The sequence below is a fragment of the Mesocricetus auratus genome, unplaced genomic scaffold (assembly GCF_017639785.1).
Source record: "Mesocricetus auratus isolate SY011 unplaced genomic scaffold, BCM_Maur_2.0 Super-Scaffold_100048, whole genome shotgun sequence".
NCBI lineage: Eukaryota > Metazoa > Chordata > Mammalia > Rodentia > Cricetidae > Mesocricetus > Mesocricetus auratus.
Genome location: NW_024429225.1, coordinates 65,372 through 88,711, shown reverse-complemented (window position 1 = coordinate 88,711; position 23,340 = coordinate 65,372). Strand labels below are relative to the sequence as shown.

Here is a 23,340-nt window from a genome sequence, read left to right as displayed (position 1 = left end):
GCGTGGCCAGGCAACGCCGGCCTCACCCATATCCGCGACGAGATTCCCAAGGAAGCTGCATTTCTGCTTTTCGGCCCCCCACTAGGAAGAAAAGCGCGAGAAACAAAGCCGCCGCCGCCTCCAGTTCCGCGCCAGGTGGGTTTCTACTCCTGCTCCTCCAGTTTGGCCAGGAGCGGGTTCCTCTGTGGGAGCCCTTTCCAACCCAGGGCGGCTGTGCGCGCCCTGGGAGACCGCTTTTCCCGGTCTGATTGCGGAGCTGAGGGGCGGCATGTACCAACTCTTGCCAGGGTCGGCAATACGCTTTCCACAGCTGGGCACAGTGCAGCGTGGATGGCCTTTGTCTAGAACCCAGGTTCGGAGGGGACCACAGAATCTGCGAAGGGAGGAGTTCCAGGAACCCCGCCCGCGTTTGCTCAGATAAGGAAGGTCTGAGGGTTTCTGGGTTGGCCTCAGATTTGTGGAAAAGGCCTGTCGAGGTTGTGCAGGCATGAACTTAGCATCTGAGGGCTGGTGTTTGTCGTTTTCTGTCTCCTGTCTCCCGCCCTTAAGTGCGTTGTGTAACTTTTGGAGACTCAACAGACTCCTCCCTGCCTTTTCTCTGGGCGGTTGGGATTCTCTCGCTCTAAAGTGGCAGAGCAAATCGGAGCCATCTCCTTACACTGGGACATCTCCAGTGGGCCGGGATCCTCCCTCTGTGACGACAGTAATCTTTACAAGTTAGTTCATACATGCAGTCGCTAGTAACCTCAGTAGTCTTATCTGTCTGAACAGCTCCTGGCCAACCCCCGAAAGCAACTCTTCAAAAAGAGCTGCGCGCCACTCAGCGTGGAGTCAGCTTCTGTAATTCAAGATGCTCTTCTTCGCAGATAAAAGGGGAAGTCAAATGTTTGGGAGATTTACGGAAACAATCAGTGTTGGTCTTCTTTCAATGATTTTTTAAAGTGTTGCTTCGAAAATCAGTTTTGATTTTTCTAGAAATCATTGCAATGGGACATCAAAGTCGTGTTGTGAGTTAGAAAGTGTCTGATCACAGGAATGTCCGATGTTCCTTGGTCAATTAATGTCCTTTTCTTTGTTATTCAATTTCCTTCCTCATCTGTCAAGTGGAGGCTGGAGAAACCCGCTTAAGCATATCCCCGTTTTCATCTTTAACACGATTTGGGATAATGTGGGGTTGAACTGTTTAGTTTAACCGAAATTGCTTAGAAAAAGCAGACTAGCTCCAGCCGGGGTCAGAGACAGGCGGGAAAGCGTCACGAGTTAGTTCATCAATGTCTCAGCCTTGTTCTCTCTGCATCCCATGACTGTTTGTGGAGCTGTGGGCTGGAGGCATTATTAGTGTGACTCCAGTCCTGATGCAGGCTGGTGAAACATCCCTTGAGATCTTCCATTGTATCTGTATTTGAGCAGAGAGCAGTCTCTGCAAACAGTTATCCTGAGGATCATTGGAAGCCAGGAGAAGGCCAAAGCCCAGTGTGCTGGAAGCCAGGAGTAGGCCAAAGCCCAGTGTGCTGGAAGGTGAATTTTAACTTATGTCTTGTTTGGAGATTCAGGGAAGCCATCAGGAATTGTTCCCATTCTCCCTCAGCCACGGGTGTCCCTCTTCCTCAAGCCCTAGTCCAGTGAGATTTTCTCTTTTAGTTCTTGCTTCTGTCACGGACTACATGTTAAGTTAGCATTGTACAGGAATTTACACGGGTCACTCATACCTTCCACACCTGATTCTCCAATGAGTCCTAAGGACAGAATCAAATGTACACACTCCATATAAAGGGGGAAATGTCCCAGCACTAGAGTTCTTGGAAGGAGAATGTCATGCCTCATGTGTCCATGGATACTACTGGCTTGGATGAGAGACAGACAAAAATTCCATGAAAGGGGAATAGCTTTCAAAAACTTTGGAGCCTGTCCTGGAACCAACTCTATAGAAAAGCCTGGCCTGAAACTCAGAGAGATCCACCTGCCTCTGCCTCCTGAGTGCTGGGATTAAAGGTGTGTGCCACCACTGCCCAGGTGGTTAAAACCTTTTAAGAGAATACTTTTTAAAGTTGGCAGTTGTTTCATATGAGTTAAAATTACTGACCAAGATATAATATTCAGGCCCCGGGGTGCGGCTCAGTTGTAGTCTGAGTAGCATGTCTGAGGTCCTGGGTCTGAACCTTAGCAACACACACACACACACACACACACACACACACACACTTTGTTCAGCATTCATAGACAACATCTTAATAAAATACAAAACTTTTTAAAAATACCCATTTCTGTTTCTATATGTGCCAAGTTGAAAAAAAAATCCTGGCCTTTTGTCAGAGAAGTGAGCAGGTTCTAAATCTCCGAGCCGGCAGTTGAGGGCCGGCGACTTCAGAGACCTGAGGGCTGCAAGAGTCTTTGGCTGCTCTGTGGCATTCTTACACAGTTCTGAAGAAAAGAGGCTGCTGTTTGGACAAGGCGGTGTGTGTGCTGTGGGTTAGGGGGAAGTGTCTGCTGTGCAGCTGTTTACCAGAAAAGGGCCTCACTGATGAGAGATCATCTCTGGCTAGGGGAGTTGGCTGATACGTTCCCCGGGGGCTGGTGAGGCCATCGAGTGTTGCAATGCATTTGGCTGTTCTCTTCTAACAAATGAGTGGTTGATGACTCCAGCGCGCAGTCCTTCCGCGTCTGCTTAAAAAGTGATGTGCGGTCCATTTAAGGTGGGTGTGCTTGCCCGCTGAGCATTCCGGTGCCCAGCTGGAGATGCCAGTTGAGGTCTCTCTCGCCTCTGCTGTGGCTTCTCCATCCTTCTGAAGCACTTTACACTTTGGTGCTTGGCAGGACACAAAGCTCGGCACTTGTCACGTGGAAGCAGTGGTCAGAAGCGTGCTTGTGCCTCCCTTCCAGAGACGGTGGTCCCTCCCTCAAGTCACCAAGGCAGAGACAGAAGGCAGGCGTCTACAGCTTGCTGAGTCATCTACCAACCTCGCTTCCTTTCAGCTCTCAGTTGGGCTAGGAGCGCAGGGAGGAGGGAAAGGGACAAGGACAAGGGGGAACTTCAAGCAGGGCTGTGCCTCCACAAAACTGACACCTGTGGAGGTTTGTCCTTTCTAGGTCCCCATGCCACCCTCCTCCTCAAGCTGCCAGACCCTGTTCGTAGGAAGTGTGTCCCTCAGGGTGTGCACACACTGGGCAGCTTCTTCCGGTTTGTTTGTATGTTTGAGACAGGGTTTCTCTGTATTGTTTTGGAGGCTGTCCTGGAACTCGTTCTGTAGACCAGGCTGGCCTCGAACTCACAGAGATCCGCCTGCCTCTGCCTCCCTGGTGCTGGGATTAGAGGCATGCACTTTTTTTGTTTTTTAAGAGGTTAATCTCCTAGAGATTTTACACTGTGGTCGGGAATGGTACCTCATTGGCAAAGGCAAATTAGCCACTTTCAGCTACTTTTTGCAGGCAAGAGCAGAGTACTCCCAGGACTATTGCAACACCCGGATGGCCTCATCAGTTCCCCAGGATAAATATCAGTCAACTCCCCTAGCCCCCAGTTTGCTCTGCCGGAGATCAAGCTTTATTTGGTAACTGCTACCAAATCTTGCATCTCTGAACCTCTAAAGAGAAGCCCAGACAGCTTGCATGGTTAGAGGCTCCAGGTCAGCTGACGGTGACTTAGATGTCAGTCACTATGAATGCAGAAATGAGTAAACCAAATATTATTCTCGGGAAAGGTCCCACACAATGGAGAGACCACGACATTAACTAACTCCCAAAGGAAAGCGGGCAGCCCCTTTTCCTCAGTTACACCAACCTGAAGTGAAACCAGATCCGCCCCCAACCAGTCTGTGGGGACTCTAGATGAGCCCAGTCTTGCCAGTGTTCCCAAGTCCAGGTGTGATCGCGCCTGAGTCAGCGCCCTGGGGCTGCCTGTCTTTCCTGGAGGAGTTCTGTTCCTGCTACACAGAGGGACAGCCCCGCTGAGGGAGTCTGAAGATACCCACATGCTGTCTTCTTCCTCCTGCTAGAGCAAGTTAGTCAGCTAATGCTCCTCCTCCCTCCTGGGCACAAGTCTGGTTCCTGTGCCCAGACTCACCTCCAAAGACCCCCGAGAGGGTTCTCATTTGGGGCTCCCCCCCTTGCCTCTGCTCTCCTCCCTCATTGTCAGCTGTAAGGGGTTTTGTTCTTGTTTTTTTCTACTTTGTTTTTTTTAGAAATCAGTACAGCTTAAATTATGCACAAATATCTACACAGAATGCTGGAGCAAAATCTAGAAATCGATAAAGAACTAAACTATTGCAGTCTTGCCCTACATAGACAACAAATGTATAACAATTCTTTTTTTTAAATTTAAATTAGAAACAAGCTTGTTTTACGTGTCAATCCCAATTCCCTCTCCCTCCCTCCCCTGCCCCCCATCAACCCCCTGTCCCTTTCCCTTTCTGCTCCCCAGGGAGGTTGAGGCCTTCCTTGGGGGGAGTCTTCAAAGTCTGTCACATCATTTGAAGCAGGGCCTAGGCCCTCCCCCATGTGTCTAGGCTGAGAGAGTATCCCTCTGTGTGGCGTGGGGTCCCAAAGTCCATTCGTGTACTAGGGATGAATACTGATCCACTACCAGAGACCCCGTAGATTAATCAGATCGCCAAACTGGCATCCTCGTTCAGGAGGTCTGGATCAGTCCTATACTGGTTTCCCAGCTTTCAGTCTAGGGTCCATGAGCAACCCCTTGTTCAGGTCAGCTGTTTCTGTGGGTTTATCCAGCCTGGTCTTGACCCCTTTGCTCATCACTCCTCCCTCTCTGCAACTGGATTCCTGAGTTCAGTTCAGTGTTTAGCTGTGGGTGTCTGCTTCTGCTTCCATCAGCCACTGGATGAAGGCTCTAGGATGGCATATAAGGTAGTTATTAATCTCATTATAGGGGAAGGGCATTTAAGTAGCCTCTCCACTACTGCTTAGATTCTTAGTTGGTGTCATCCTTGTAGATCTCTGGACTTTCCCTAGTGCCAGATTTCCCTTTAAACCTGTAATGGTTCCCTCTATTATGCTATCTCTTTTCTTGCTCTCCTCTATTCTTTCTCCGACTCAGTCTTCCTGCTCTCTCATGTCCTCCTCTCCCCTTCTCTTTCTCCTAACTCTCTTTCCCCTCCCCCCATGCTCCCAATTAGCTCAGGAGATCATGTCCCTTTCCCCTTCTCTGGGGACTATGAATGTCTCTCTTAGGCTCCTCCTTGTTTCCTAGTTTCTCTGGTGGTGTGGATTGTAGGCTGGTAATCCTTTGCTCTATTTCTAAAATCCATATATGAGTGAGTACATACCATGTTTCTCTTTTTATGACTGGGTTACCTCACTCAGGATAGTTTCTTCTAGTTCCATCTATTTGCCTACAAATTTCAAGATTCCATTGTTTTTTTTTTCTGAGTAATACTCCATTGTGTAAATGTACCACATTTTCTCCATCCATTCTTCAGTTGAGGGGCATCTCGGTTGCTTCTAGGCTCTGGTTATTACAATAATGCGGCTATGAACATAGTGGAGCAGATGTCCTTGTATGAATGTGCATCTTTTGGGTATATGCCTAAGAGTGGAATTGCTGGATCTTGTGGTAGACTGATTCCCATTTTCCTGAGGAATCTCCATACTGATTTCCATAGCGGCTGTACGAGTTGGCGCTCCCCACCAGCAATGGAGGAGTGTTCCCCTTTCTCTACATCCTTTCCAGCATAAGCTGTCATTGGTGTTTTTTTATTTTAGCCATTCTGACAGGAGTAAGATGGTATCTCAGAATTAATTTGCATTTCCCTTGTTGAGCACTTTCTTGTGTCTTCAGACATTTTTGATTCCTCTATTAAGAATTCTCCATTTAGTTCTGTACCCCACTTTTTTAAAAAGATTTTTTTATTATGAATACAACATCCTGCCTCCATGTATGCCTGCACACCAGAAGAGGGTACCAGATCTCATTATGGATGGTTGTGAGCCACCATGTGGTTGCTGGGAATTGAACTCAGGACCTCTGGAAGAGCAGTAGGTGCTCTTAGCCTCTGAGCCATTTCTCCAGCCCTGTACCCCACTTTTTAATTGGATCCTTTGGTGTTTTGGTGACTAGTTCTTGAGTTCTTTGTATATTTTGGAGATCAGCCCTCTGTCAGATGTAGGGTTGGTGAGTATCTTTTCCCATTCTGTGGGCTACCATTTTGTCTTGCTGACTGTGTCCTTTGCCTTACAGAAGCTTCTCAGTTTCAGGAGGTCCCATTTATTAATTTAATGTCGATCTCAGTGTCTGTGCTACTGGTGTTATGTTCAGGAAGCAGTCTCCTGTACCAGTTCATTTGAGGGTACTACCTATTTCTCTTCCAATAGGTTCAATATGGTTGGATTTATGTTGAGGTCTTTGATCCATTTGGACTTAAGTTTTGTGTATGGAGATAGATATGAATCTATCTGCAGTCTTCTATATGCCAGCATCCAGTTATGCCAGCACCATTTGTTGAAGATACTTTCTTTTTTCCATTGTATAATTTTAGCTTTTTTTTTTTGTCAAAAATCAGGTGTTCGTAGGTTTGTGGGTCCATATCAGAGTTTTCAATTCGATTCCGTTGGTCTACTTGTCTATTTTTGTGCCAATACCAAGCTGTTTTCAGGACTATATCTCTATAATAGAGCTTGAAGTCAGGGATGGTGATGCCTCCGGATGTTACTTTATTGTACAGGGTTGTTTTGGCTATTCTGGGTCTTTTGTTTTGCCATATAAAGTTGACAAACAATTCTTTGCATTTTATATTTGTTTGTCTTCTGTATGTGGGTATTTTGTCTGCATGTATGTCTGTTTACCTGGCATATGCAATGCCTGGGGAGGCCAGAAGAAGGTGTCATTATAGATGGTTGTGAGATGCCACGTGGGTGCCAAGAATTGAGCCTGGTTCCTTTGAAGAGCTGCCTGTGCCCACAACCCCTGAGCCATCTGCCGAGCCCTAAAGATGAATATGTAACAATTCCAGGGAACCTCTTTTTACTACCGCCCTGTGTGCTTTCTGGGTGTTAGAAGTCTGGCCTCGTGATTTATCTACTGTTTAGTCTTGGTGTTCCCTCATAAGCAGAGCAGATGTACACAATGCCTTCTTTATGTAGTTTTGGTGATTATTAGATATAGGCAATTGGTTTCACAATTGCACTTTAAAGAACAGAAGGTTGGTGGTCAGGTTTTGTTTCCTGTGGATGGGTGAAGGGAAGAGTCCAGGAAATGCTATAAAGGTATTTCTGAGACTTGAAGAGGTAGGAGCATGGCTGCCTTGCTCCTCCCTCCCTCTAGACTTCTTCCAAAGTAGTTCTTGGAGTTGCCCTTCAGGTCAGAGATAATATGTTTTTGCATCTAACCTGTGGCATATGAAGAGTGAAGCCTCAGTCCTGCCGTGAGCCAGGGCAAGGACCATGCACACCGGGAAAGAGGTGGTTTTGGAACAAAAGGCCATACCTAGCAAACATTATCGTCTCTGAGCAAACATCGGGTCTACCAGCTGGTTAATATATGACCCAGTCATGCCCAGGGAAAAGGTGAGTGACTCCTCGTTTGTCCACTATTAGTGTCCTTGATTTACATGTCTCTGCCAAGGTAGAGGTCCTTGGATATGTCCACCCCGCCCCCTCCCAGGAGCACTCTATATAACCAGACTGAGAAGAGCCGGCAGCTCCACACTGCTGGACCTGGTCTCCAGGAGCGAGCAAACAGTTGGACTCGTCTCCAGCTGGAGGAGAGCTCTGGCCAATTGTTGTAAGTTTCCTCCTCCTGAGTACACTACTGCTCTGTGTCTTTTTCTCGGTACTCTTTCTAGCCGTCCATCTATTTTAATGAAACCAATTATCCCTCCTTAGGACCCTGGGCTCAAGCTCACACGCTAAATGAAAAATGAGTCGGAGTCTAAATTTAAAATGAAAGCAGGTTTCTTTTGGGATAGTTTGTATCTGGATGAAGATACATTAATGGAATTGAGAGCAAGGAGATGAAGGATTGTGATAGGATCTCCCAAAGGCTTGGGAAGTCATTTGCTGAAGGCATCTGAACTGCTGGGCTCCATGACAGACAGGTGGCATGCCAGGAGGAGACAGGAAAACCCCGAACCAGGAAGTAAGCTGTCAGCGCTGCTTCCTACACATTTCTCTCCTTTAAAAAAAATTTATAGACAAAATGGAATGTGTCCCAGGATCAAAAGGTGCTGGCTGGGGCAGAAAGGAGGAACGATTCGAAGGAAGCCTGGCATTATGGCTTCTCTCCGGAAGTGTTGCTGGGGTTGGCTGTGAAGGGGTTCTCTCCACACCGTCAGCCCTGCTACATCCCTAGGGGTTTTCTCCACACCCTCAGCCCTGCTACATCCCTAGGGGTTCTCTCCACACCCTCAGCCCTGCTACATCCCTTGTGTGCAGAGCACTGCCAATGGAGCAGGGAAGAGAACATCAGTTCTTGTGGGGACCAGTCTACAGGAGAGTTGGAACACATTCTCGGGACGGGACTCTGAACGACAGTGATGGGCTCAGCACCTTTGGTCCTTGGTGGATTTACATCTGCACCCCAAATAATCCAGCTATCGCTTGTATTCTCACAATTATACTTCTCCTGGTGTTGGGGGAAATCTAGAGTTAAATATGTGAGTGAGGCAGTTGCAGGGGTAGACATTGGTGTTCGTGGTGTGCTGCTGGGATTCGGTTTCTGGGTGTTTTAGAGAAGTGAAGTTATAATAAGCCCGAGAACTGCATTAGGTGAGCTGGCAAAAGTTAATGTGAAACTTCTGCAAGTTAGAAACAAGTAAGGCCTTTACCTGGCCACACAGACCTGAGTACTTTCAAAATCTAAAAAGCAAGGGTCTTTTTAGGGGGCAAAACCCCGCGCAGTGTTGGTGTATTGATGGTACACGGGCTTGGCTTACACGGACAACCTTCATGGAAGATGTGTTTCAGTGAGATTGGGCCAAGGTTGACCCATCACCGATTTCTTCCACTCGGTACCTCATACCATCAACAGCCTTATGTAAATTTGCCCTGTAATTCCAACGCTGCTGAATTCTGCGAATGAAACCGGTAAAGGATCTATGAGCTTAGTGAGAACCATAGACCTTGGGACTTTCGAAGCTAGAAAGAAACCCTCTCACTTATGGATGGCAATTCGTAGGCCCGGAGGAGAAATAGAAGCTAATCACCAAGGGGGTTTTTGAGAGTCTGCTGTGGAGCAAGGTAAAGAATGCGGATCCCACTCGGTTGTGGATTACACAGCGTGAGGAAATATGGACGGGTCAATGGTTGTTTGCCCAAGATCACACGAGTAACCATGTGCTTGGAAACCCCAGAGCTGGCAAACATCTGCTTTGTGATATGCCACGACCTGCACTCCTACAGGGTCGTAATTAAGCATGGGTTGGCACCTCCACAAGGGTCAACTGTCTCTACCAAATGGCAGCCTCCCTACCCACTGCTGCCACCTGCCGATGCTTTCAAGTACTACCAGTTCTTGTTATCTTTGTGTGTGTTTAGGTTGGCGTGGATCTCCCTAGGCAACCGGGCTAGCCCCAAACTTGCCGCGGTCTCCTTGCCTGTTCTATGATTGCGGGCATGCATCTTCCTAATTTCTGATGAGAAATCACACCCCAGGACGGCCCCAAGTGGGTGTCACGCAGCCCGACAGCTCTGCTGGAGCAGCCGGAGCTTATGAGGGTGGGGCGACTGTCCCCTCTGCACCAGGCACCGTCTTTTCTCAACAAACAACAAGGCACACTCGAGTTTGATTCTGTTGCAGATTATGATCTGCACACGTAATGGAGGCTTGTTATTTCAGTGCTGTGAGATGACAAGAATTTGGTGTCCTTTAGCCACACGCCGAGTTTGTCTACGGTTATCACGAAACAGAGAGGGTGGGTTAGCATCAGATGCCGGTTAGAGACAGTCTGTTTCCCTGTCCATCATCTGTCTCCCACAGGCTCAGTAAGGCCGCTGGCTGCTGGCCCCCTGATTCCTGCTATTCTCCCTGAGCCTGCACCAGGGAATAAACCACATACAGGCTGAGTGCCAAAACTTCGCCTTTACACACACACACACACACACACACACACACACACACACACACAGTAAAAGTGTTCAGACTTACACAGGAGAGAAACACAAAATAAAATGAATGATTAACTATGTACCACACTTTAAGGGAAAAGAAAAGAAAAAACCTTTTACCTGGGGCTGACCTTTCAGTAACACTTTTCTTTCAGGCTGAAAGATGCAACATTTATTTTATTTATTTACAGACAAGGTCTATTTTTTTTTATTTATTATGTATACAGCACTGTATCTGCATATATGCCTACAAGCCAGAAGAGGGCACCAGATTTCAGTACAGATGGTTGTGAGCCACCGTGTGGTTTCTGGGAGTTGAACTCAGAACCTCTGGAAGAGCAACCAGTGCTCTTAACCTCTGAGCCATCTCTCCAGCCCAGCCTTGAAGCTTTGATGCTCCTGCCTCCATCCCCCCAGAACTACATTGAGTGGGCATGGTAGTTCTTTTTTTAAAATTATCATTAACATTATGTCTTCGATTATAAATGTCTATAGTTTAGTAACATACATAATTTTTACTTGATGGATGATAATTTTCAAGCAGGAGTGTATTTGCTTCCACAAGACGTTTCAGAAAATCTCTTCTTGGTTACACACTTGTAAGCCTTGCGAGGGGAATACCTATGCTACAGCACACTTGCATAACTCGTCCTGAGCACTGCTGCTGTCCTCAATTCTCCACACCACACAGTTCCAACACGTGTGTTACATGTCAAAGCGGAGTAAGTGCTTGACCGTCACGGTGGGATGCCTTGTCCTTCTGACACTTCCAGCTTCCTCCTGGTATTCTGTAGCAATGACGGGAATCGTTGCTAATACATATCACGGCAAAGTCTGAAAGAGAAGCATCAATGAGCTGGTCTATTTTGGCTATAAATTATCTCATTCCATCACTGGAGGGCATCTTGGAACATCCTTGTTAATAAAAAAGGAATACCTAAGGATGGGAAACGGATACAGCTTATTATGAAAGGAAGTAGCTTTTATTAAGCCATGGACCAGTTGTGCTGTGATCTATGTGCATGGTAGTTCTTAGTCAAGAGTTTCAGACTAGCCTGGGCTACATAGCAAGACCCTGTATCAAAAAAATTCAAAACGTTTGTTGTTAGATGTGGGGGCATTCATCGCTCTTTAATATGCTGGGGTGTAGACCTACAGCGGGTTTGGTGGGAAGTGCACATTTGTGTATACAGCAGGTTTGGTGGGGAAGTGCACATTTGTGTGTATACAGCGGGTTTGGTGGGAAGTGCACATTTGTGTATATGTTCCTCGGAAGCCGTTTACCATGTTTTCTGGGACCTGAAACTCACCAGTTACTGGGGTGAATAGTAGGGGATACTCATGTTTCCCCCTTCACAGAGCATCCTCAAGCCCAGCTTTTTACTTACTGAACTACTTTCTCCTTATAACGCTTTAAAAAGAAAGATTAATTTTTGTTATTCTGAGAGTGTACATGCATGTCAGTGGGAAGGTATGTGCACCCACAGAGACCAGGAGCGTTAGACTCCCTAGCACTGGAGTTGCATGTAGATGGGACCTGCTGTTCAGTGTGAGATTTGGACCGGAACTCAGGAAGAGCAGTGTGCACTTTTAACTGCCAAGCCGTCCCTGCAGCCCCGATGTGAGGAGGGCTGTGAGTCTCGGAATGGTCTTTACGTTTCTCTCCAAAGACTGAAGGGCATTATCGCAAACTGCTTGCCGCAAACACCTAGTGCCTCTCGGTTCTCAGAATTCCACATTTCACAAGACATAACATCTTTCCAAAGTCCAGAAGAGAGGCCGGGCGTTGGTGGCACACGCCTTTAATCCCAGCACTTGGGAGGCAGAGGCAGGTGGATCTCTGTGAGTTCGAGGCCAGCCTGGTCTACAGAGCTAGTTCCAGTACAGCCTCCAAAGCTACAGAGAAACCCTGTCTCGAAAAAAAAAAAAAATGGTGTCACCAAAGTCCTTAAGAGGGTCAAGCCCCAGCAGAGGGCACCTTTGGTCCTAAGGTGTGTGGTTTGTGGTGGAGGCCTGTGGCAGAGGTCATCTCTCCGTCCTTTTCAGAGAGACCTTACCGCATGTCCTTTGGCCTCATGAAGACATCTCATTTTTGTGTTGTTACGTTTTGTTTTACCATGCTGTAAGATTGCATGCCTGTGATAGCCGTGTCACAAACATAGAGTAGACTAGAAACTATTCTCTCGAATCGTCCGAAGCGAGACACTGGGAAAGGCAAGCCCGCATTCCCCTTTTCACGCTGTAAGCGCTGTTCCCAAGCCCGCTTCAAGTACTGCACCCCTGTTCCATTCTTTCTATGCACTGGGTAGTGGCTCCGCCCTCTGGGAGACACACACCTGCCCTACCTCACACCAAGGTGATTTGCTCTCCACAGCTTTCCTCATTGGTGTGGAACTGAGTAACCTGAGTTCCTGGAATCCTGTCTCGGTAGCCTTGGGGGATTGGCGGTCTCTGTGCTCATGATCGCCCAGAAGTCATTCTTCATGACTCTCACCTGTGTTACCATTTGTCTCGCCTCAGGAGGCACCTTTGCTTCCCCTGGATGCCACATTTCATTTCATTTCATTTATTTTCTCCCCACCCCCACCCCCAAACGGAGTCTTCTGTGTTGCCCAAGCTAGTGTGGAACTCCAGAGCTCAAGGATCCTGCTGCCTCAGTTTCCCAAGCAGCTGGGACTTACAGACACACACGACACCTTGTCCTTAGCGTAGCTTTGACCCAGGATCTAGCACAGTTCCTGGGACCAATAGGGAGGTGGGTAACGTTTGCTCTCAAGTTAAGTAATACCTGACTAAGAATGTAAATAGTTTATAATTATGCTGTGACTAATGGTGATCCTAAAAGACAGAGAAGGATGGCTGGGCCGTGGAGTCGATTAGGAAGGCCACAGCAAAGATGGCATTTGATGACTGAGAACAAATGATTTGTTACGTGTTAGAGAGAAAAGTCTCCGCCTCTTTAGCCTAAGTTAGGCTGTGGTTCCATGGCCCTATTATTCCTACTTTTTTGTATTTGGCAGGACTCTCTGTTGGAAGAGATGACAATGAGTCTGGGCCCCTTGTTGTTGGTCTTCATGCTGAGTCTGGTTTTGATTCCACCAGCTCTGGCACAGAATGACCACAGGTATATCAAATTCCTGAACCAGCACTATGATGCCAATCCAAAAGGCCGGGACGACAGATACTGCAACAGAATAATGAGGAACCGAAAGCTGACCTCTCCTTGCAAGGAGCTCAACACCTTTATTCATGGCACCAGGGGCAGCATCAACGCCATCTGTGAAACCAATGGAGCTCCTTACGCAGATAACTTAAGAAAAAGCACCTCTCAATTCCAGGTCACCACCTGCAGGCATAGCGGAGGGTCCCCCCGGCCTCCATGCCGGTACCGAGCCTCCAGAGGGTTCCGATACGTTGTTATTGCCTGTGAAAACGGCTTGCCTGTCCACTTAGAGGAGTCTTTCTTCAGCTCATAGCCAGCAGGCTCCTGGCACAGAGTCGGCTCTTTATCCCCTCTTACCCCAGCGGCCAGAAAATAAACTATCTGAAACGGAGGTCTCCTGATTTACAATGCACATAAATAAAGATGTCTCTAAAGCCCTTAAGAATCTGTCCGGAAGAGTCACTAGTTCCTAGTAAACTTATGTTTACTTTTCCTATGTTTTCTGCTCAGCTGCCCCCTGGGGGAAGGGACAGGAACAGAGGTGTTCTTCCTTATCTGCCAATCAAGGGAGGGCGGACTTCATCTGTCTGTGGTGGCGAGGAAGATGATTTACAGACAGGCCGGATGGGGATTTTCAGAAGAGTCAAGTTGTCTATTAAGTAATAGGTCACTAAAGGAGTCCTTAGGGAAAGGGCTTTAGGACTGAGAGCCAACACACCAAAGACACCCTCCCCACCCTCTCCTCCCTTCTCTTACAAATACCTGTACACAAACCAGCTTGAGACGGTTGGTACTGAGGGGGTGGACACAACTTCCTGCTTCATCCCCAGAAACCTAATTTTTTTAGGGACCTCAACTCTGAACAAACCAGATTCATGGTTTCACACAGACAACAATTTCAAGACTAGCCTGTATGAAGCAGATTTGGAGGTTTTTAATCAATGATGTTTTTTTTAAAATAAGATTTATTTATTGGGCTGGAGAGATGGCTCAGAGGTTAAGAGCACTGACTGCTCTTCCAGAGGTCCTGAGTTCAATTCCCAGTAACCACATGGTGGCTCACAACCATCCGTAATGAGATCTGGTGTCCTCTTCTGATGTGCAGGTAGAACACTATATACATAGTAAATAAATAAGTCTTTAAGAAAAAATAAGAAAAGATTATTTATTATGCATGCCTGCAAGCCAGAAGAGAGCACCAGACCTCATTGTAGATGGTTGTGAGCCAACTTGTGGTTGTTGAGAATTGAACTCAGGACCCCTGGAAGAGCACCCAGGCCTCCCAACCTCTGAGCCCTCTCTCCAGCCCCTATAGATGATAATTTTTAAACATAGGCTGTCAACATAAAGGTGGCGAGAGAGGGACTGAGAAAGGAGGCATACCCAAATGTGGGTACGGGCTTCCCAACAGACAGCCATGTGTTAGTCATGTGTGCAATTTGGGTGCCTCTCAAGTCACGTCTTAAAAGGCTGCTAAAATATCCCTCCTTTTCCCTCTCTTTAAAAAATCGCTTATTTCATTTGATGTGTATTTTGTTACATGTGTTTTGCCTGCATGTATGTATGGGGATCACATGTGTGCCTGGTGCCCAGGGAGGTCAGAGGTGGCTGGATCCCCTGGAGCTGGAATTATAGATGGTCATGACGAGTCCTCTGCAAGAACAGCAGGTTCTTAACTGCTGAACCACCGTAAGCCCCCTTTTCTCTGTCTCTTGATAAGTGGCATCATAGGGTCGCTCAGGGGATGCCTTGGATAGAATTGCAATCTGCAAAGGTAGAATCACAAGCCGCTAGGGACGAACAAGGAGTTTAGTACACATCTCCTCCCTGGAAACAAAGTTTCTTCTTGGGTTCTCGGAAAGTGCAGGTTTACAGCTGGCAAGGGAGGAAGGTCTTATGCAGTGGTTAATTGTGATAAGATACTTCCCTCCCACACTGCCAAGCTGGGGCTTCCTTCCCTTCTCACAGCCCCTCCAGTTCCTCTTTTTATTCATTCAGTGTCTCTTGTCCTGAGGAATGGTTTTGTTGTTGATTCTAACGGAATGCCCCCAAGACATTCATTTGGCATAGCTAATTTATTTAAACTTTAACAACTTGGCTACTTTATATACTTTTTATCATTAGTCTTTTTTTTTTTTTACTTTATTGAGTGACATTCGACAACTGTGGGGTTTTAAGGAAGTCATAGAAAGATTTCAAGCTTTTTTTTTTTTTTTTTACATTCTTCTGCCAGACTTGTTTTCAAATATAAAACATAGCTTGTTGGATGCTGTCTGATGCACTGACCAGTCTATGAGCTCCGTAGGTGGTTTCCTGCTAGGCAAGACTCATGAACACACACCTGGGTGTTTTATTTAGAAACAGTTTCTAATAAGTGAAAGCCATCAGTCGTGCTGTCTTGTGAATATCTGAATATCCGGGTTGCAGGTCTACCTAACATACCTCCTACTGCTATCATTGTCCTAAATTTGGCCCAAAGCCCCACTTTCCCAGTCCTCAAGCTGTGGGCCAGTACCTGGGTGAGCCCAGCTTTCCTGGCAGTGTTCAAGTTTGGGAAGGGCTCGGGAAGTCAGTTGCTGATGCTTGGCATAGGAATCTCCACCATCTCTTCAGAAGACAGGAAGAAGTTCAAATGTCTTTCAACAGATAAGTTGTCCTAAAAAAAATATAGAAAAAGGCCCGTGAGATCATTCAGTGAGTAAGGGTGCTGGCCACCTAGACTGATGACCCAAGTTTGATTCGGGGACTCACGTGATAGGAGGAGACAACCTGTTCCTGCAACCAAATAACAACAACAACAGTCACACGACTGGATGAGTGCTTTCTCACTTGTTGATGGAGAAGCAGCTGACCAGTCCTGACATTTTTGTACCGAGTCTCCTGCTCTATCACAATACAAAGCTATTTAGAGTGAAAGTCAAATTACAGGTAAGGCGCTGTGTCCCAATAAACCCTTTGAGAAACAGAAGACAAAACCGTAGGTGAGTGCTAGCTGTGAGAGGAAAAGACAAGAAACATTCCCGAATTTCACAGATCGGTGACCATGGGAGGAAGGAAATTCCATGCAGTTGGAGAGGAAACTCTCCCCAGGGACACAACACGAACAAATAGACCTCCGATTTTTTGAGAGTGTGATTAACTCTTTAAAATAAAGGGAGTCAATAGTACTGAGTGTAGCGCATTGTAGTCATTCGTTATAGTCTCCTAATTGAAGAAAGCAGAAGAAAATGAGAAAAAATGAAAGTGAAGGCTCTTAGCTCTGAAGACCGGGCCTGCGTTCCTTTCTCTGCTCTGTGAGAGTCTATCCCTGGCTCACTGGAGCCTGTCACAGCCCTTGCTTCCCATGTAGTAATTCTGCCTTCTGAAGGAAGTAGCCCCGCCCCCTTCACCCCAAGGTGACCCTGCTTGCAACTCCTTACATGCTCAAGGATAAAGGCCGACAAATGGGAAAGAATCGCCAGCCTTTACCTCTTACCGTGTGCTAGGCATTGTGATAAGATCTGTTACACTGTCGAAAATTTGTTTCTCACAATATTGCAATAGACAGTTCCTGGTGAAAAATGTACTAGGTTGGAAAGCCCTTCTCTTGGAGCCAGAGGCCACCTTGATTTCTTTTATTCCTTCCTCTGCCTCCTATGCGTTCGGATTACAGGTGTGCCCCGCCATGCCTGTCTGTGTAATGCTGGGAATAGAACCCAGGACTTCATGCATGCTAGGCAAGCGCTCTGCCAACCATCACGGCTTTATCTCCGGCCGCCTCGTTTTCTCTTGTGGTGAGAGCCTCTGCTGCATGTCCACTTTGGACTGCTCCCCTAGGATGCTTGTTACTGTCTTACTTACTCATTTGGTCAGTGTATCTGAAGTGTGTGTTTACTGTTGCATGAATAGGTTTTCTATGTGGCCAATTTTCTCGCTAATCCATATTTTAGACTTTAAAAATAAAAAACATGGTTAGAGAAGGTAAATAAGAGGCATGTAAAATGAGAGGTGGTTTAGCTGAAGCTAAAATTCTTAGTACTGTGTGTCCCTGTAGAATTTGTGTCCGAGGTCTTGGACAGAGAGAGGGCTGTTTTGATCCCTGGCTACTTGGCAGACATAACTCAGTGGGGGGCAGGAGGGTCTGCCTGGTTTACACCTTCAGGTCACACCCCATCACTGAAGGAAGTCAGAGCAGGGACTGAAGTAGCTGGAAGCAGAAACCATGGCCGAATACTGCTTGCTGACTGGCCTGAGACTCATGTTTAGTGGTTTTCTCCTACAGCCCAGGGAACAGTGCTGCTCACAGTGGGTTGGGCTCCTCTACAGTTATTAACAGTCAGGACCCTGCCCCAGACATGCCCTCAGGCCCTTCTGACCTGGGAAACCTCTTAGCTGAAGCTCCCTTGGCAGCTGACTCTAGACCAATGGTTCTCAACCTTCCTAGTGCTGTGGCCCTTTAATACAGTTCCTCCCAACATAAAATTATTTCATTGCCACTTCATAACTGTGCTTTTGCTTTTGCTACTGTTACGAATCAAAATGTAAATATCTGGCAGGCAGGCTGTCGGATAGGAGACCCCCACAGGGGTCATGACCCACAAACTGAGAGCTGTTGCTCTAGGCGAAGACAAAGCTGACAGTTAGAACTGGGCCAGAAGTAAATCAAACCCCAGATTTCTCTATCTCCTTTCCTCCCAAAACCACTTAACTCCCCTCTTCCTGAATGGCGTTAGCAGAATGCTCTGTTCCTTCTTTTGGGTCTCCTTGATAAAAATAACTTAGCCTCAAAAAGGAAGCTTGAGAACATTTCATTGGAGTTTAAAAGAAAAATAGTGGAGGACAAGCTGCAGACCTTGGCAGCTAGCAGGAGGGAGGAGATGGAGAAGAGGAAGAGGAAGAGGAAGAAGGGAACGTTTTAAAGCAGCCCAAGTCCAGCAATGGAGTTCAGCAAGCAGCACAGAGAAGCGGAGGCAGGGAGGGGTTAGAGAAAGTTAGAAAGCCTGGAGTCCAGGGAAGCGTAGTTAGAAACTGTGGTCAGTGTCTGAAGAAAAGTGATAGGCAGCCCAGAAAAGTTAGCCCTCCCATCTCCTAAGCGTGGTTTTAGGTGAATCAGCCTTCCTGAGGGGTGATTGACAAGCCGAGCTGGATTAACCCTTAAGGGAGGAGAGAACAGTTTGCTATGTGCTAATCTTCGGAGCAGAGTAGAACATCATATAACTAACGACCCAGGGGCAGACATCCGTTCTTTTGATTGGGAGACCCAAGGAGTGCCAAGTTGATGCTCACCTTTCTAGTGTTACCATGGAAACAGGAAGTAGGGCCCCCAAACCAAACATGAGGGAGGCGGCCATCCTCAGTGGCCTCCAAGGCTACTAATAACTGTATCGATGCTATCCCAAACCTACAGCTGGAGGCAGGAAGTAGGGCGTGGACATGGCTGTGATACGGGGGACCGTTAAAGAGTAACACTTGCGTTTGGGGAGGGTTAAAGAGTAACAGTTGCGTTTGATACTGGCAGTTACCACTCACCAAAGCATGGGCTTCAGACAGGGTACAGTACACATGATTCATAGCGCATTCCAGCCATGTGCGGGATTGCCACCTTGAAGCAGCATCTTTGAAGGGAAGTGCAATGCTCTCTGCGTACATCAAACCCGCTCAGAAGGAGACGGCGCTTGGACTGTACTTGCATTGTTAAGTCTGTTTGACTCTTAAAAAATGTCCCTGTTACTTTGGGGTCTCCATCTCTCTTGTATCAGGAATGTTTTTTTTCCTTTTTTTCATTTGCTATGGTCGATCAACCTGCAAGTCAATCTGAGGACTGACCGCCAGATGGCAGCATCTGATAGCAATTCCTTAAGCCACGCCTGTAGAAAAGCACTGGCCATGTGTTTATTATCCTGTTTTGTTTGCTTAAATAATTTTTTTTAATTCTTTGAGAACTTCAATGAACTTTATTCATATTCACCGTCCTCCACCAGCTCTCCCAGAGCTACTCCCATCATCCTACTCACCCAACTTCATAGCCTCCTTTTTCGTTTTTTTAAACCCAGTGAGTCTCCTTTCTTCTGCCCAGACCCTCCTGAACATCCTCTGGAACATGGTCAGCCTACCAGGAGTCACACCATCTTAAAGAAAATGTTCTCTTCCTCTCCAAGCCAACATCATTTGCCAAAGGCTCCTCAGTTAGGGGGTGAGGCTTCACACCCCCCCTCCCGTCCAGGCTGGCTTGAGTCTGCACAGGCCTTGTATACGCTGTCTAAAAAGCTGTGACTTCGTATGTGCAAGTTATCTGCTGCTCCCAGAAAAAAAAACTGCTTCACTGTAGTCAACCCTGGCCTTTCAACCTTTCCACTCTCTCCCAAATGGTCCCTGAGCCTTGAGAAGAAGGGGGAATTTGTTTTTTAACAAAGACGTAAAGAGTCCCCCCTTTCCCCCAAAAATCCTCCACCGGTAAAATAGTCAGAGGAGGAGAAAGGCTAGACTGAAGTCTGGTCTCCCTCATCTCCCTCGTTTCCTAGATGTAGGGCATTCAAATCAATAGGTAAACTTACTTTGACCCAAGTCTGTCTACATCTTTGGGAACTGAAATTTCCAGAACACCAAACACTCCCCTGCGGTCAGGTCATCCCAGCCAATCCTCTTACAAACCTCACACCTCAGCCTTATGCCGATTTACCTGTCCCTGTATTTCACTCTGGCCACACAGGCCCGGACAACTGACCACCCATTCGGATCTGCCCCGCCCTGCTCTGGTGGCTATACCTGGCTCCTGTCATTTAGCCAAGAGGATGTTCGCTTTCAAGGAAGTCGGTGTTGTCAAACGATTTGCTCTCAGAGAAGGGAGTGGGAGCGGTGGGAAGAAGCCGGTGGGGCCGACCGTGAGTGGCAGGGAGGGGGAGGGAAGGCTCTCCGGAGGTTTCACGTTGCAGTGCTGGGTGCCTCTGCAGTGTCCAGTCCTGACCCTCTCCCCCCTTCCCCGTTCTTGCTTTCTTCCCAGGCACTTTGTAGGCAGCGATGGCTCTGCAGCGGACCTGGCCCTTGCTTCTGCTCCTGGTGCTGACCCTGCTGGGGTTAGGGCTGGTGCGGCCCTCCTACGGCCAGAACCAAATGTACCAGCGGTTCCTTCGGCAGCACGTTGACCCTCAGGGGACAGGCGGCAATGACAACTACTGCAACTTGATGATGCAGAGGCGGAAGATGACTTCTCGTCAGTGCAAACACTTCAACACCTTCATCCACGAAGACATCTGGAACATTCGCAGCATCTGCAGTACCACCAGCATCCCGTGCAAGAATGGCAGGATGAACTGTCACGAGGGCGTGGTGAAGGTCACCGACTGCAGAGAGACAGGGGGCTCTAGGTTTCCCAACTGCAGGTACAGGGCAGGTGCCAGCACCAGGCGTGTCGTCATCGCCTGTGAGGGTAGCCCAGAGGTCCCTGTGCACTTTGACAGATAGATGCCATCCCACAGCTGCTCCAGACAGTGACTGGGGGTTGGCCCCGGAGTCGGTGAGGATAGCAAGGAGCGATGTGTCTATCGGAAGGCCTCGGGCTTTGATTCCGCTGCCCGTGCCTTCCAGCCATGTATTCCCGCTATAACCCATTGTATTAAGCGCTTCTTGTCCGGAGAAGGCAACCTCTCCTGGTAGCCGGGCTCTCCCAGATTCTGTCATCTGGAACTTATGCATTCCATGTATTTACACAGTATTTCAGCTATTACAAAGTGCCTTTCCGTCCAAGCTGTCTCTGCTACTTTATTCGGAAGCCTGGAGTTAAAGGGTTTGAAGACCATGAAAACAGTAGAAGATCTCAGGCTACATCCAACCGAACAGGAACTCACACAGGCCCTTACCTACTTCATTATGTGTGTTTTCTGTTATTCCTAAATGTCACCCTTAAGAAAACCACTAAGAATTTGGGGGGGGAATAATTTGGAAATAACTTGCTGGCAAAATGGGAGCTTTGAGCCTGGCGGTGGTGGCGCACGCCTTTAATCCCAGCACTCGGGAGGCAGAGGCAGACGGATCTCTGTGAGTTCGAGGCTGGGCTGGACCAACAGCCTCCAAAACAATACAGAGAAACCCTGTCTCGTAAAACCAAAAAAGAAAAAGAAAAAAAAATGGGAGCTTTGAGTTACTTGGCATTATTATGGTTTGCTGCTACTAAGCTTTTAAAAAAGCTATATCAAAAAATGTAGTAGATTACCGAGATTCTTTTACCCCCTTTAGCTGAAAGATTTTCCGCCTTTTCATTATAATAAAAAGCTGTCTGTTGAACCTACGGTGTGGCGGATTTGTGTTTCCCTGCTCTCTTTGATTCCTCTCTAGCCCGAGAACACTCATGCCCCCAGTCAGAGACAGACACTCGTCAGACCCCCACAACACAGAAACTTTGTCAGCTTTGCTCCATGGGAAGTGACCGCACTCACAGACAAGACCTGGAGCAGGAGCAGGGAGGCGTTGCTAAGTGTCAGCTCTTCACTCGGCACGTGACACGGCTGTAGTGTTTGGCTTTTTGTTGTTGTTGTTGTTTTGGTTTTTCAAGACAAGGTTTCTCTGTGTAGCTCTGGCTCTCCTGTAATTCACTCTGTAGACCAGGCTGGCCTCAAACTTAGAGCTCCATCTGCCTCGGCCTCCCGAGTGCTGGAATTAGAGGCGTGCGCCACCATTGAAAGGTTCAGGCGTTGCGCTGGCCTGCCCTGTTACCTGGCAGGATGCACTCAGGCAACACTCGGGCCATCCCAGAGTTCTGTGAGAACCACGCAGGTGCAAAGGACCCTTTAAAGGACTGACCCCTACCCGCTTATGCTCTCTTTTACTCTCTCTCTCTCTTTTTTTTTTTTTGGTTTTTCGAGACAGGGTTTCTCTGTGGCTTTGGAGGCTGTCCTGGAACTCGCTCTGTAGACCAGGCTGGCCTCGAACTCACAGAGATCCGCCTGCCTCTGCCTCCCGAGTGCTGGGATTAAAGGCGTGCGCCACCAACGCCCGGCTCTCTCTTACTCTCTTACTCTCATCTCTCTCTGTCTCTGTCTCACTGTCTCTCTGTCTCTCTCTCTCTCTCTGTCTCTCTCTGTCTCTCTCTCTCTCCACGGTTACCTCTCATCCCCCTTTCCCTCCCTGTCTACCAATAAACTCCACCTGGGATCGTTGAGACACGGTCTGTGTCTCCTTACTGGATAAACGTAAACATTTTACCAACAACCACCGCTCAGCTTTAACTATGTAACGCTTCATGAATTTGCGTTGTCATCACGGCACAGGGGCCACGCTAATCTTCTGTGTCATTCCAGTTTTTTTCTTTCTTCTTCTTTAATGTGTTGCTGGATTTGGAACCTGGGTAGGGCCTTGTGTATGACAGACAGACACTGCCACTGAGCTACACTCCCACCCTCATTTGGCATTGTTGTGAGACTGCATGTGCCCAGTGGGTGACTGAAAGGAGAGTAGTGAGGCTGAAGTTTGTGGCGGTGTGTGGCTCGTCCTTCCTGTGTTTTCTGTGGTCAAATGGAATCCAAGATCAACAGGTCTGATGGAGAAGCAGAGTAACGGCTTTCCGCTTTCTTTCAGATTTTATGTGTGTGAGTCTGTGTGTGCGCGCGAGTGTGCACCAATGCATGCCACAGCCCACATGTAGAGGTCGGAGCACAGCCCTTCCGAGTCAGTTCCACTGTGGGACAAGGATCCGATCGTCAATCAGGCTTGTGTGACAAGTGCTTTTCCTGGATGGGCTATCCCAATGGCCTTTAAAAAAAAGATTGCTCTCTCTCTCTGTGTCTGTGGTCTGTGTGTGTGTCTGTGTGTGTGTCTGTGTGTGTGTGTCTGCGTGCAGGTGCTCAGGAAGAGGTCACAGGACAACTTTGGGAGTTTGTTATCTCTTCTCTCTGTGGATCCCAGGGAGTAAACTCAGGCTGTCAGGCTTGCAGGACGAGTATTTCTACTGACTGCGTCATCTCCCAGGCTCACACAATGTGTCTGGTCAACCAGAGAGAATAGCTGGCCAGAAACTGCTTAATACTTCTTGCCTCCATACAATATTAGTGCATTTGCTAGTCCCGCAGAGACAGGTTAAAGGCGCCAGGATCTTTTACCAGCACACTTACACTGGGTAAAGCTCGTCTATGCAGTCCACCATTACCTTTCTG

At 47.7% G+C, this 23,340-nt stretch overlaps 2 protein-coding genes across 4 annotated transcripts; both read left to right on the top strand.

The window, feature by feature from the left end:
- Positions 1-21,475, top strand: Rnase4 (ribonuclease A family member 4). Of its 2 annotated transcripts, none has more exons than XM_013126271.3 (2): positions 1-135; positions 20,196-21,475. In XM_013126271.3, exon 2 carries the CDS (start codon positions 20,213-20,215, stop codon positions 20,654-20,656), a length of 444 nt encoding a protein of 147 aa, XP_012981725.1. In that variant the 5' UTR covers positions 1-135; positions 20,196-20,212; the 3' UTR covers positions 20,657-21,475. The 2 variants fall into 2 exon arrangements, with proteins under 2 accessions (XP_012981725.1, XP_012981724.1); XM_013126270.3 differs by lacking the exon at positions 1-135 and adding an exon at positions 7,710-7,732.
- On the top strand, positions 11-13,658 carry Ang (angiogenin). Of its 2 annotated transcripts, none has more exons than XM_013126272.3 (2): positions 11-135; positions 13,074-13,658. In XM_013126272.3, the coding sequence occupies exon 2, from the start codon at positions 13,092-13,094 to the stop codon at positions 13,527-13,529; it is 438 nt and encodes a 145-aa protein (XP_012981726.1). In that variant the 5' UTR covers positions 11-135; positions 13,074-13,091; the 3' UTR covers positions 13,530-13,658. The 2 variants fall into 2 exon arrangements, with proteins under 2 accessions (XP_012981726.1, XP_005087547.1); XM_005087490.4 differs by lacking the exon at positions 11-135 and adding an exon at positions 7,610-7,732.
- Positions 21,476-23,340: the final 1,865 nt, after the last annotated feature.

Coding starts and splice junctions, on each gene's coding strand:
- Rnase4 (XM_013126271.3), top strand. CDS start 20,213: ATGGCTCTGCAGCGGACCTGGCCCTTGCTTCTGCTCCTGGTGCTGACC.
- Ang (XM_013126272.3), top strand. CDS start 13,092: ATGACAATGAGTCTGGGCCCCTTGTTGTTGGTCTTCATGCTGAGTCTG.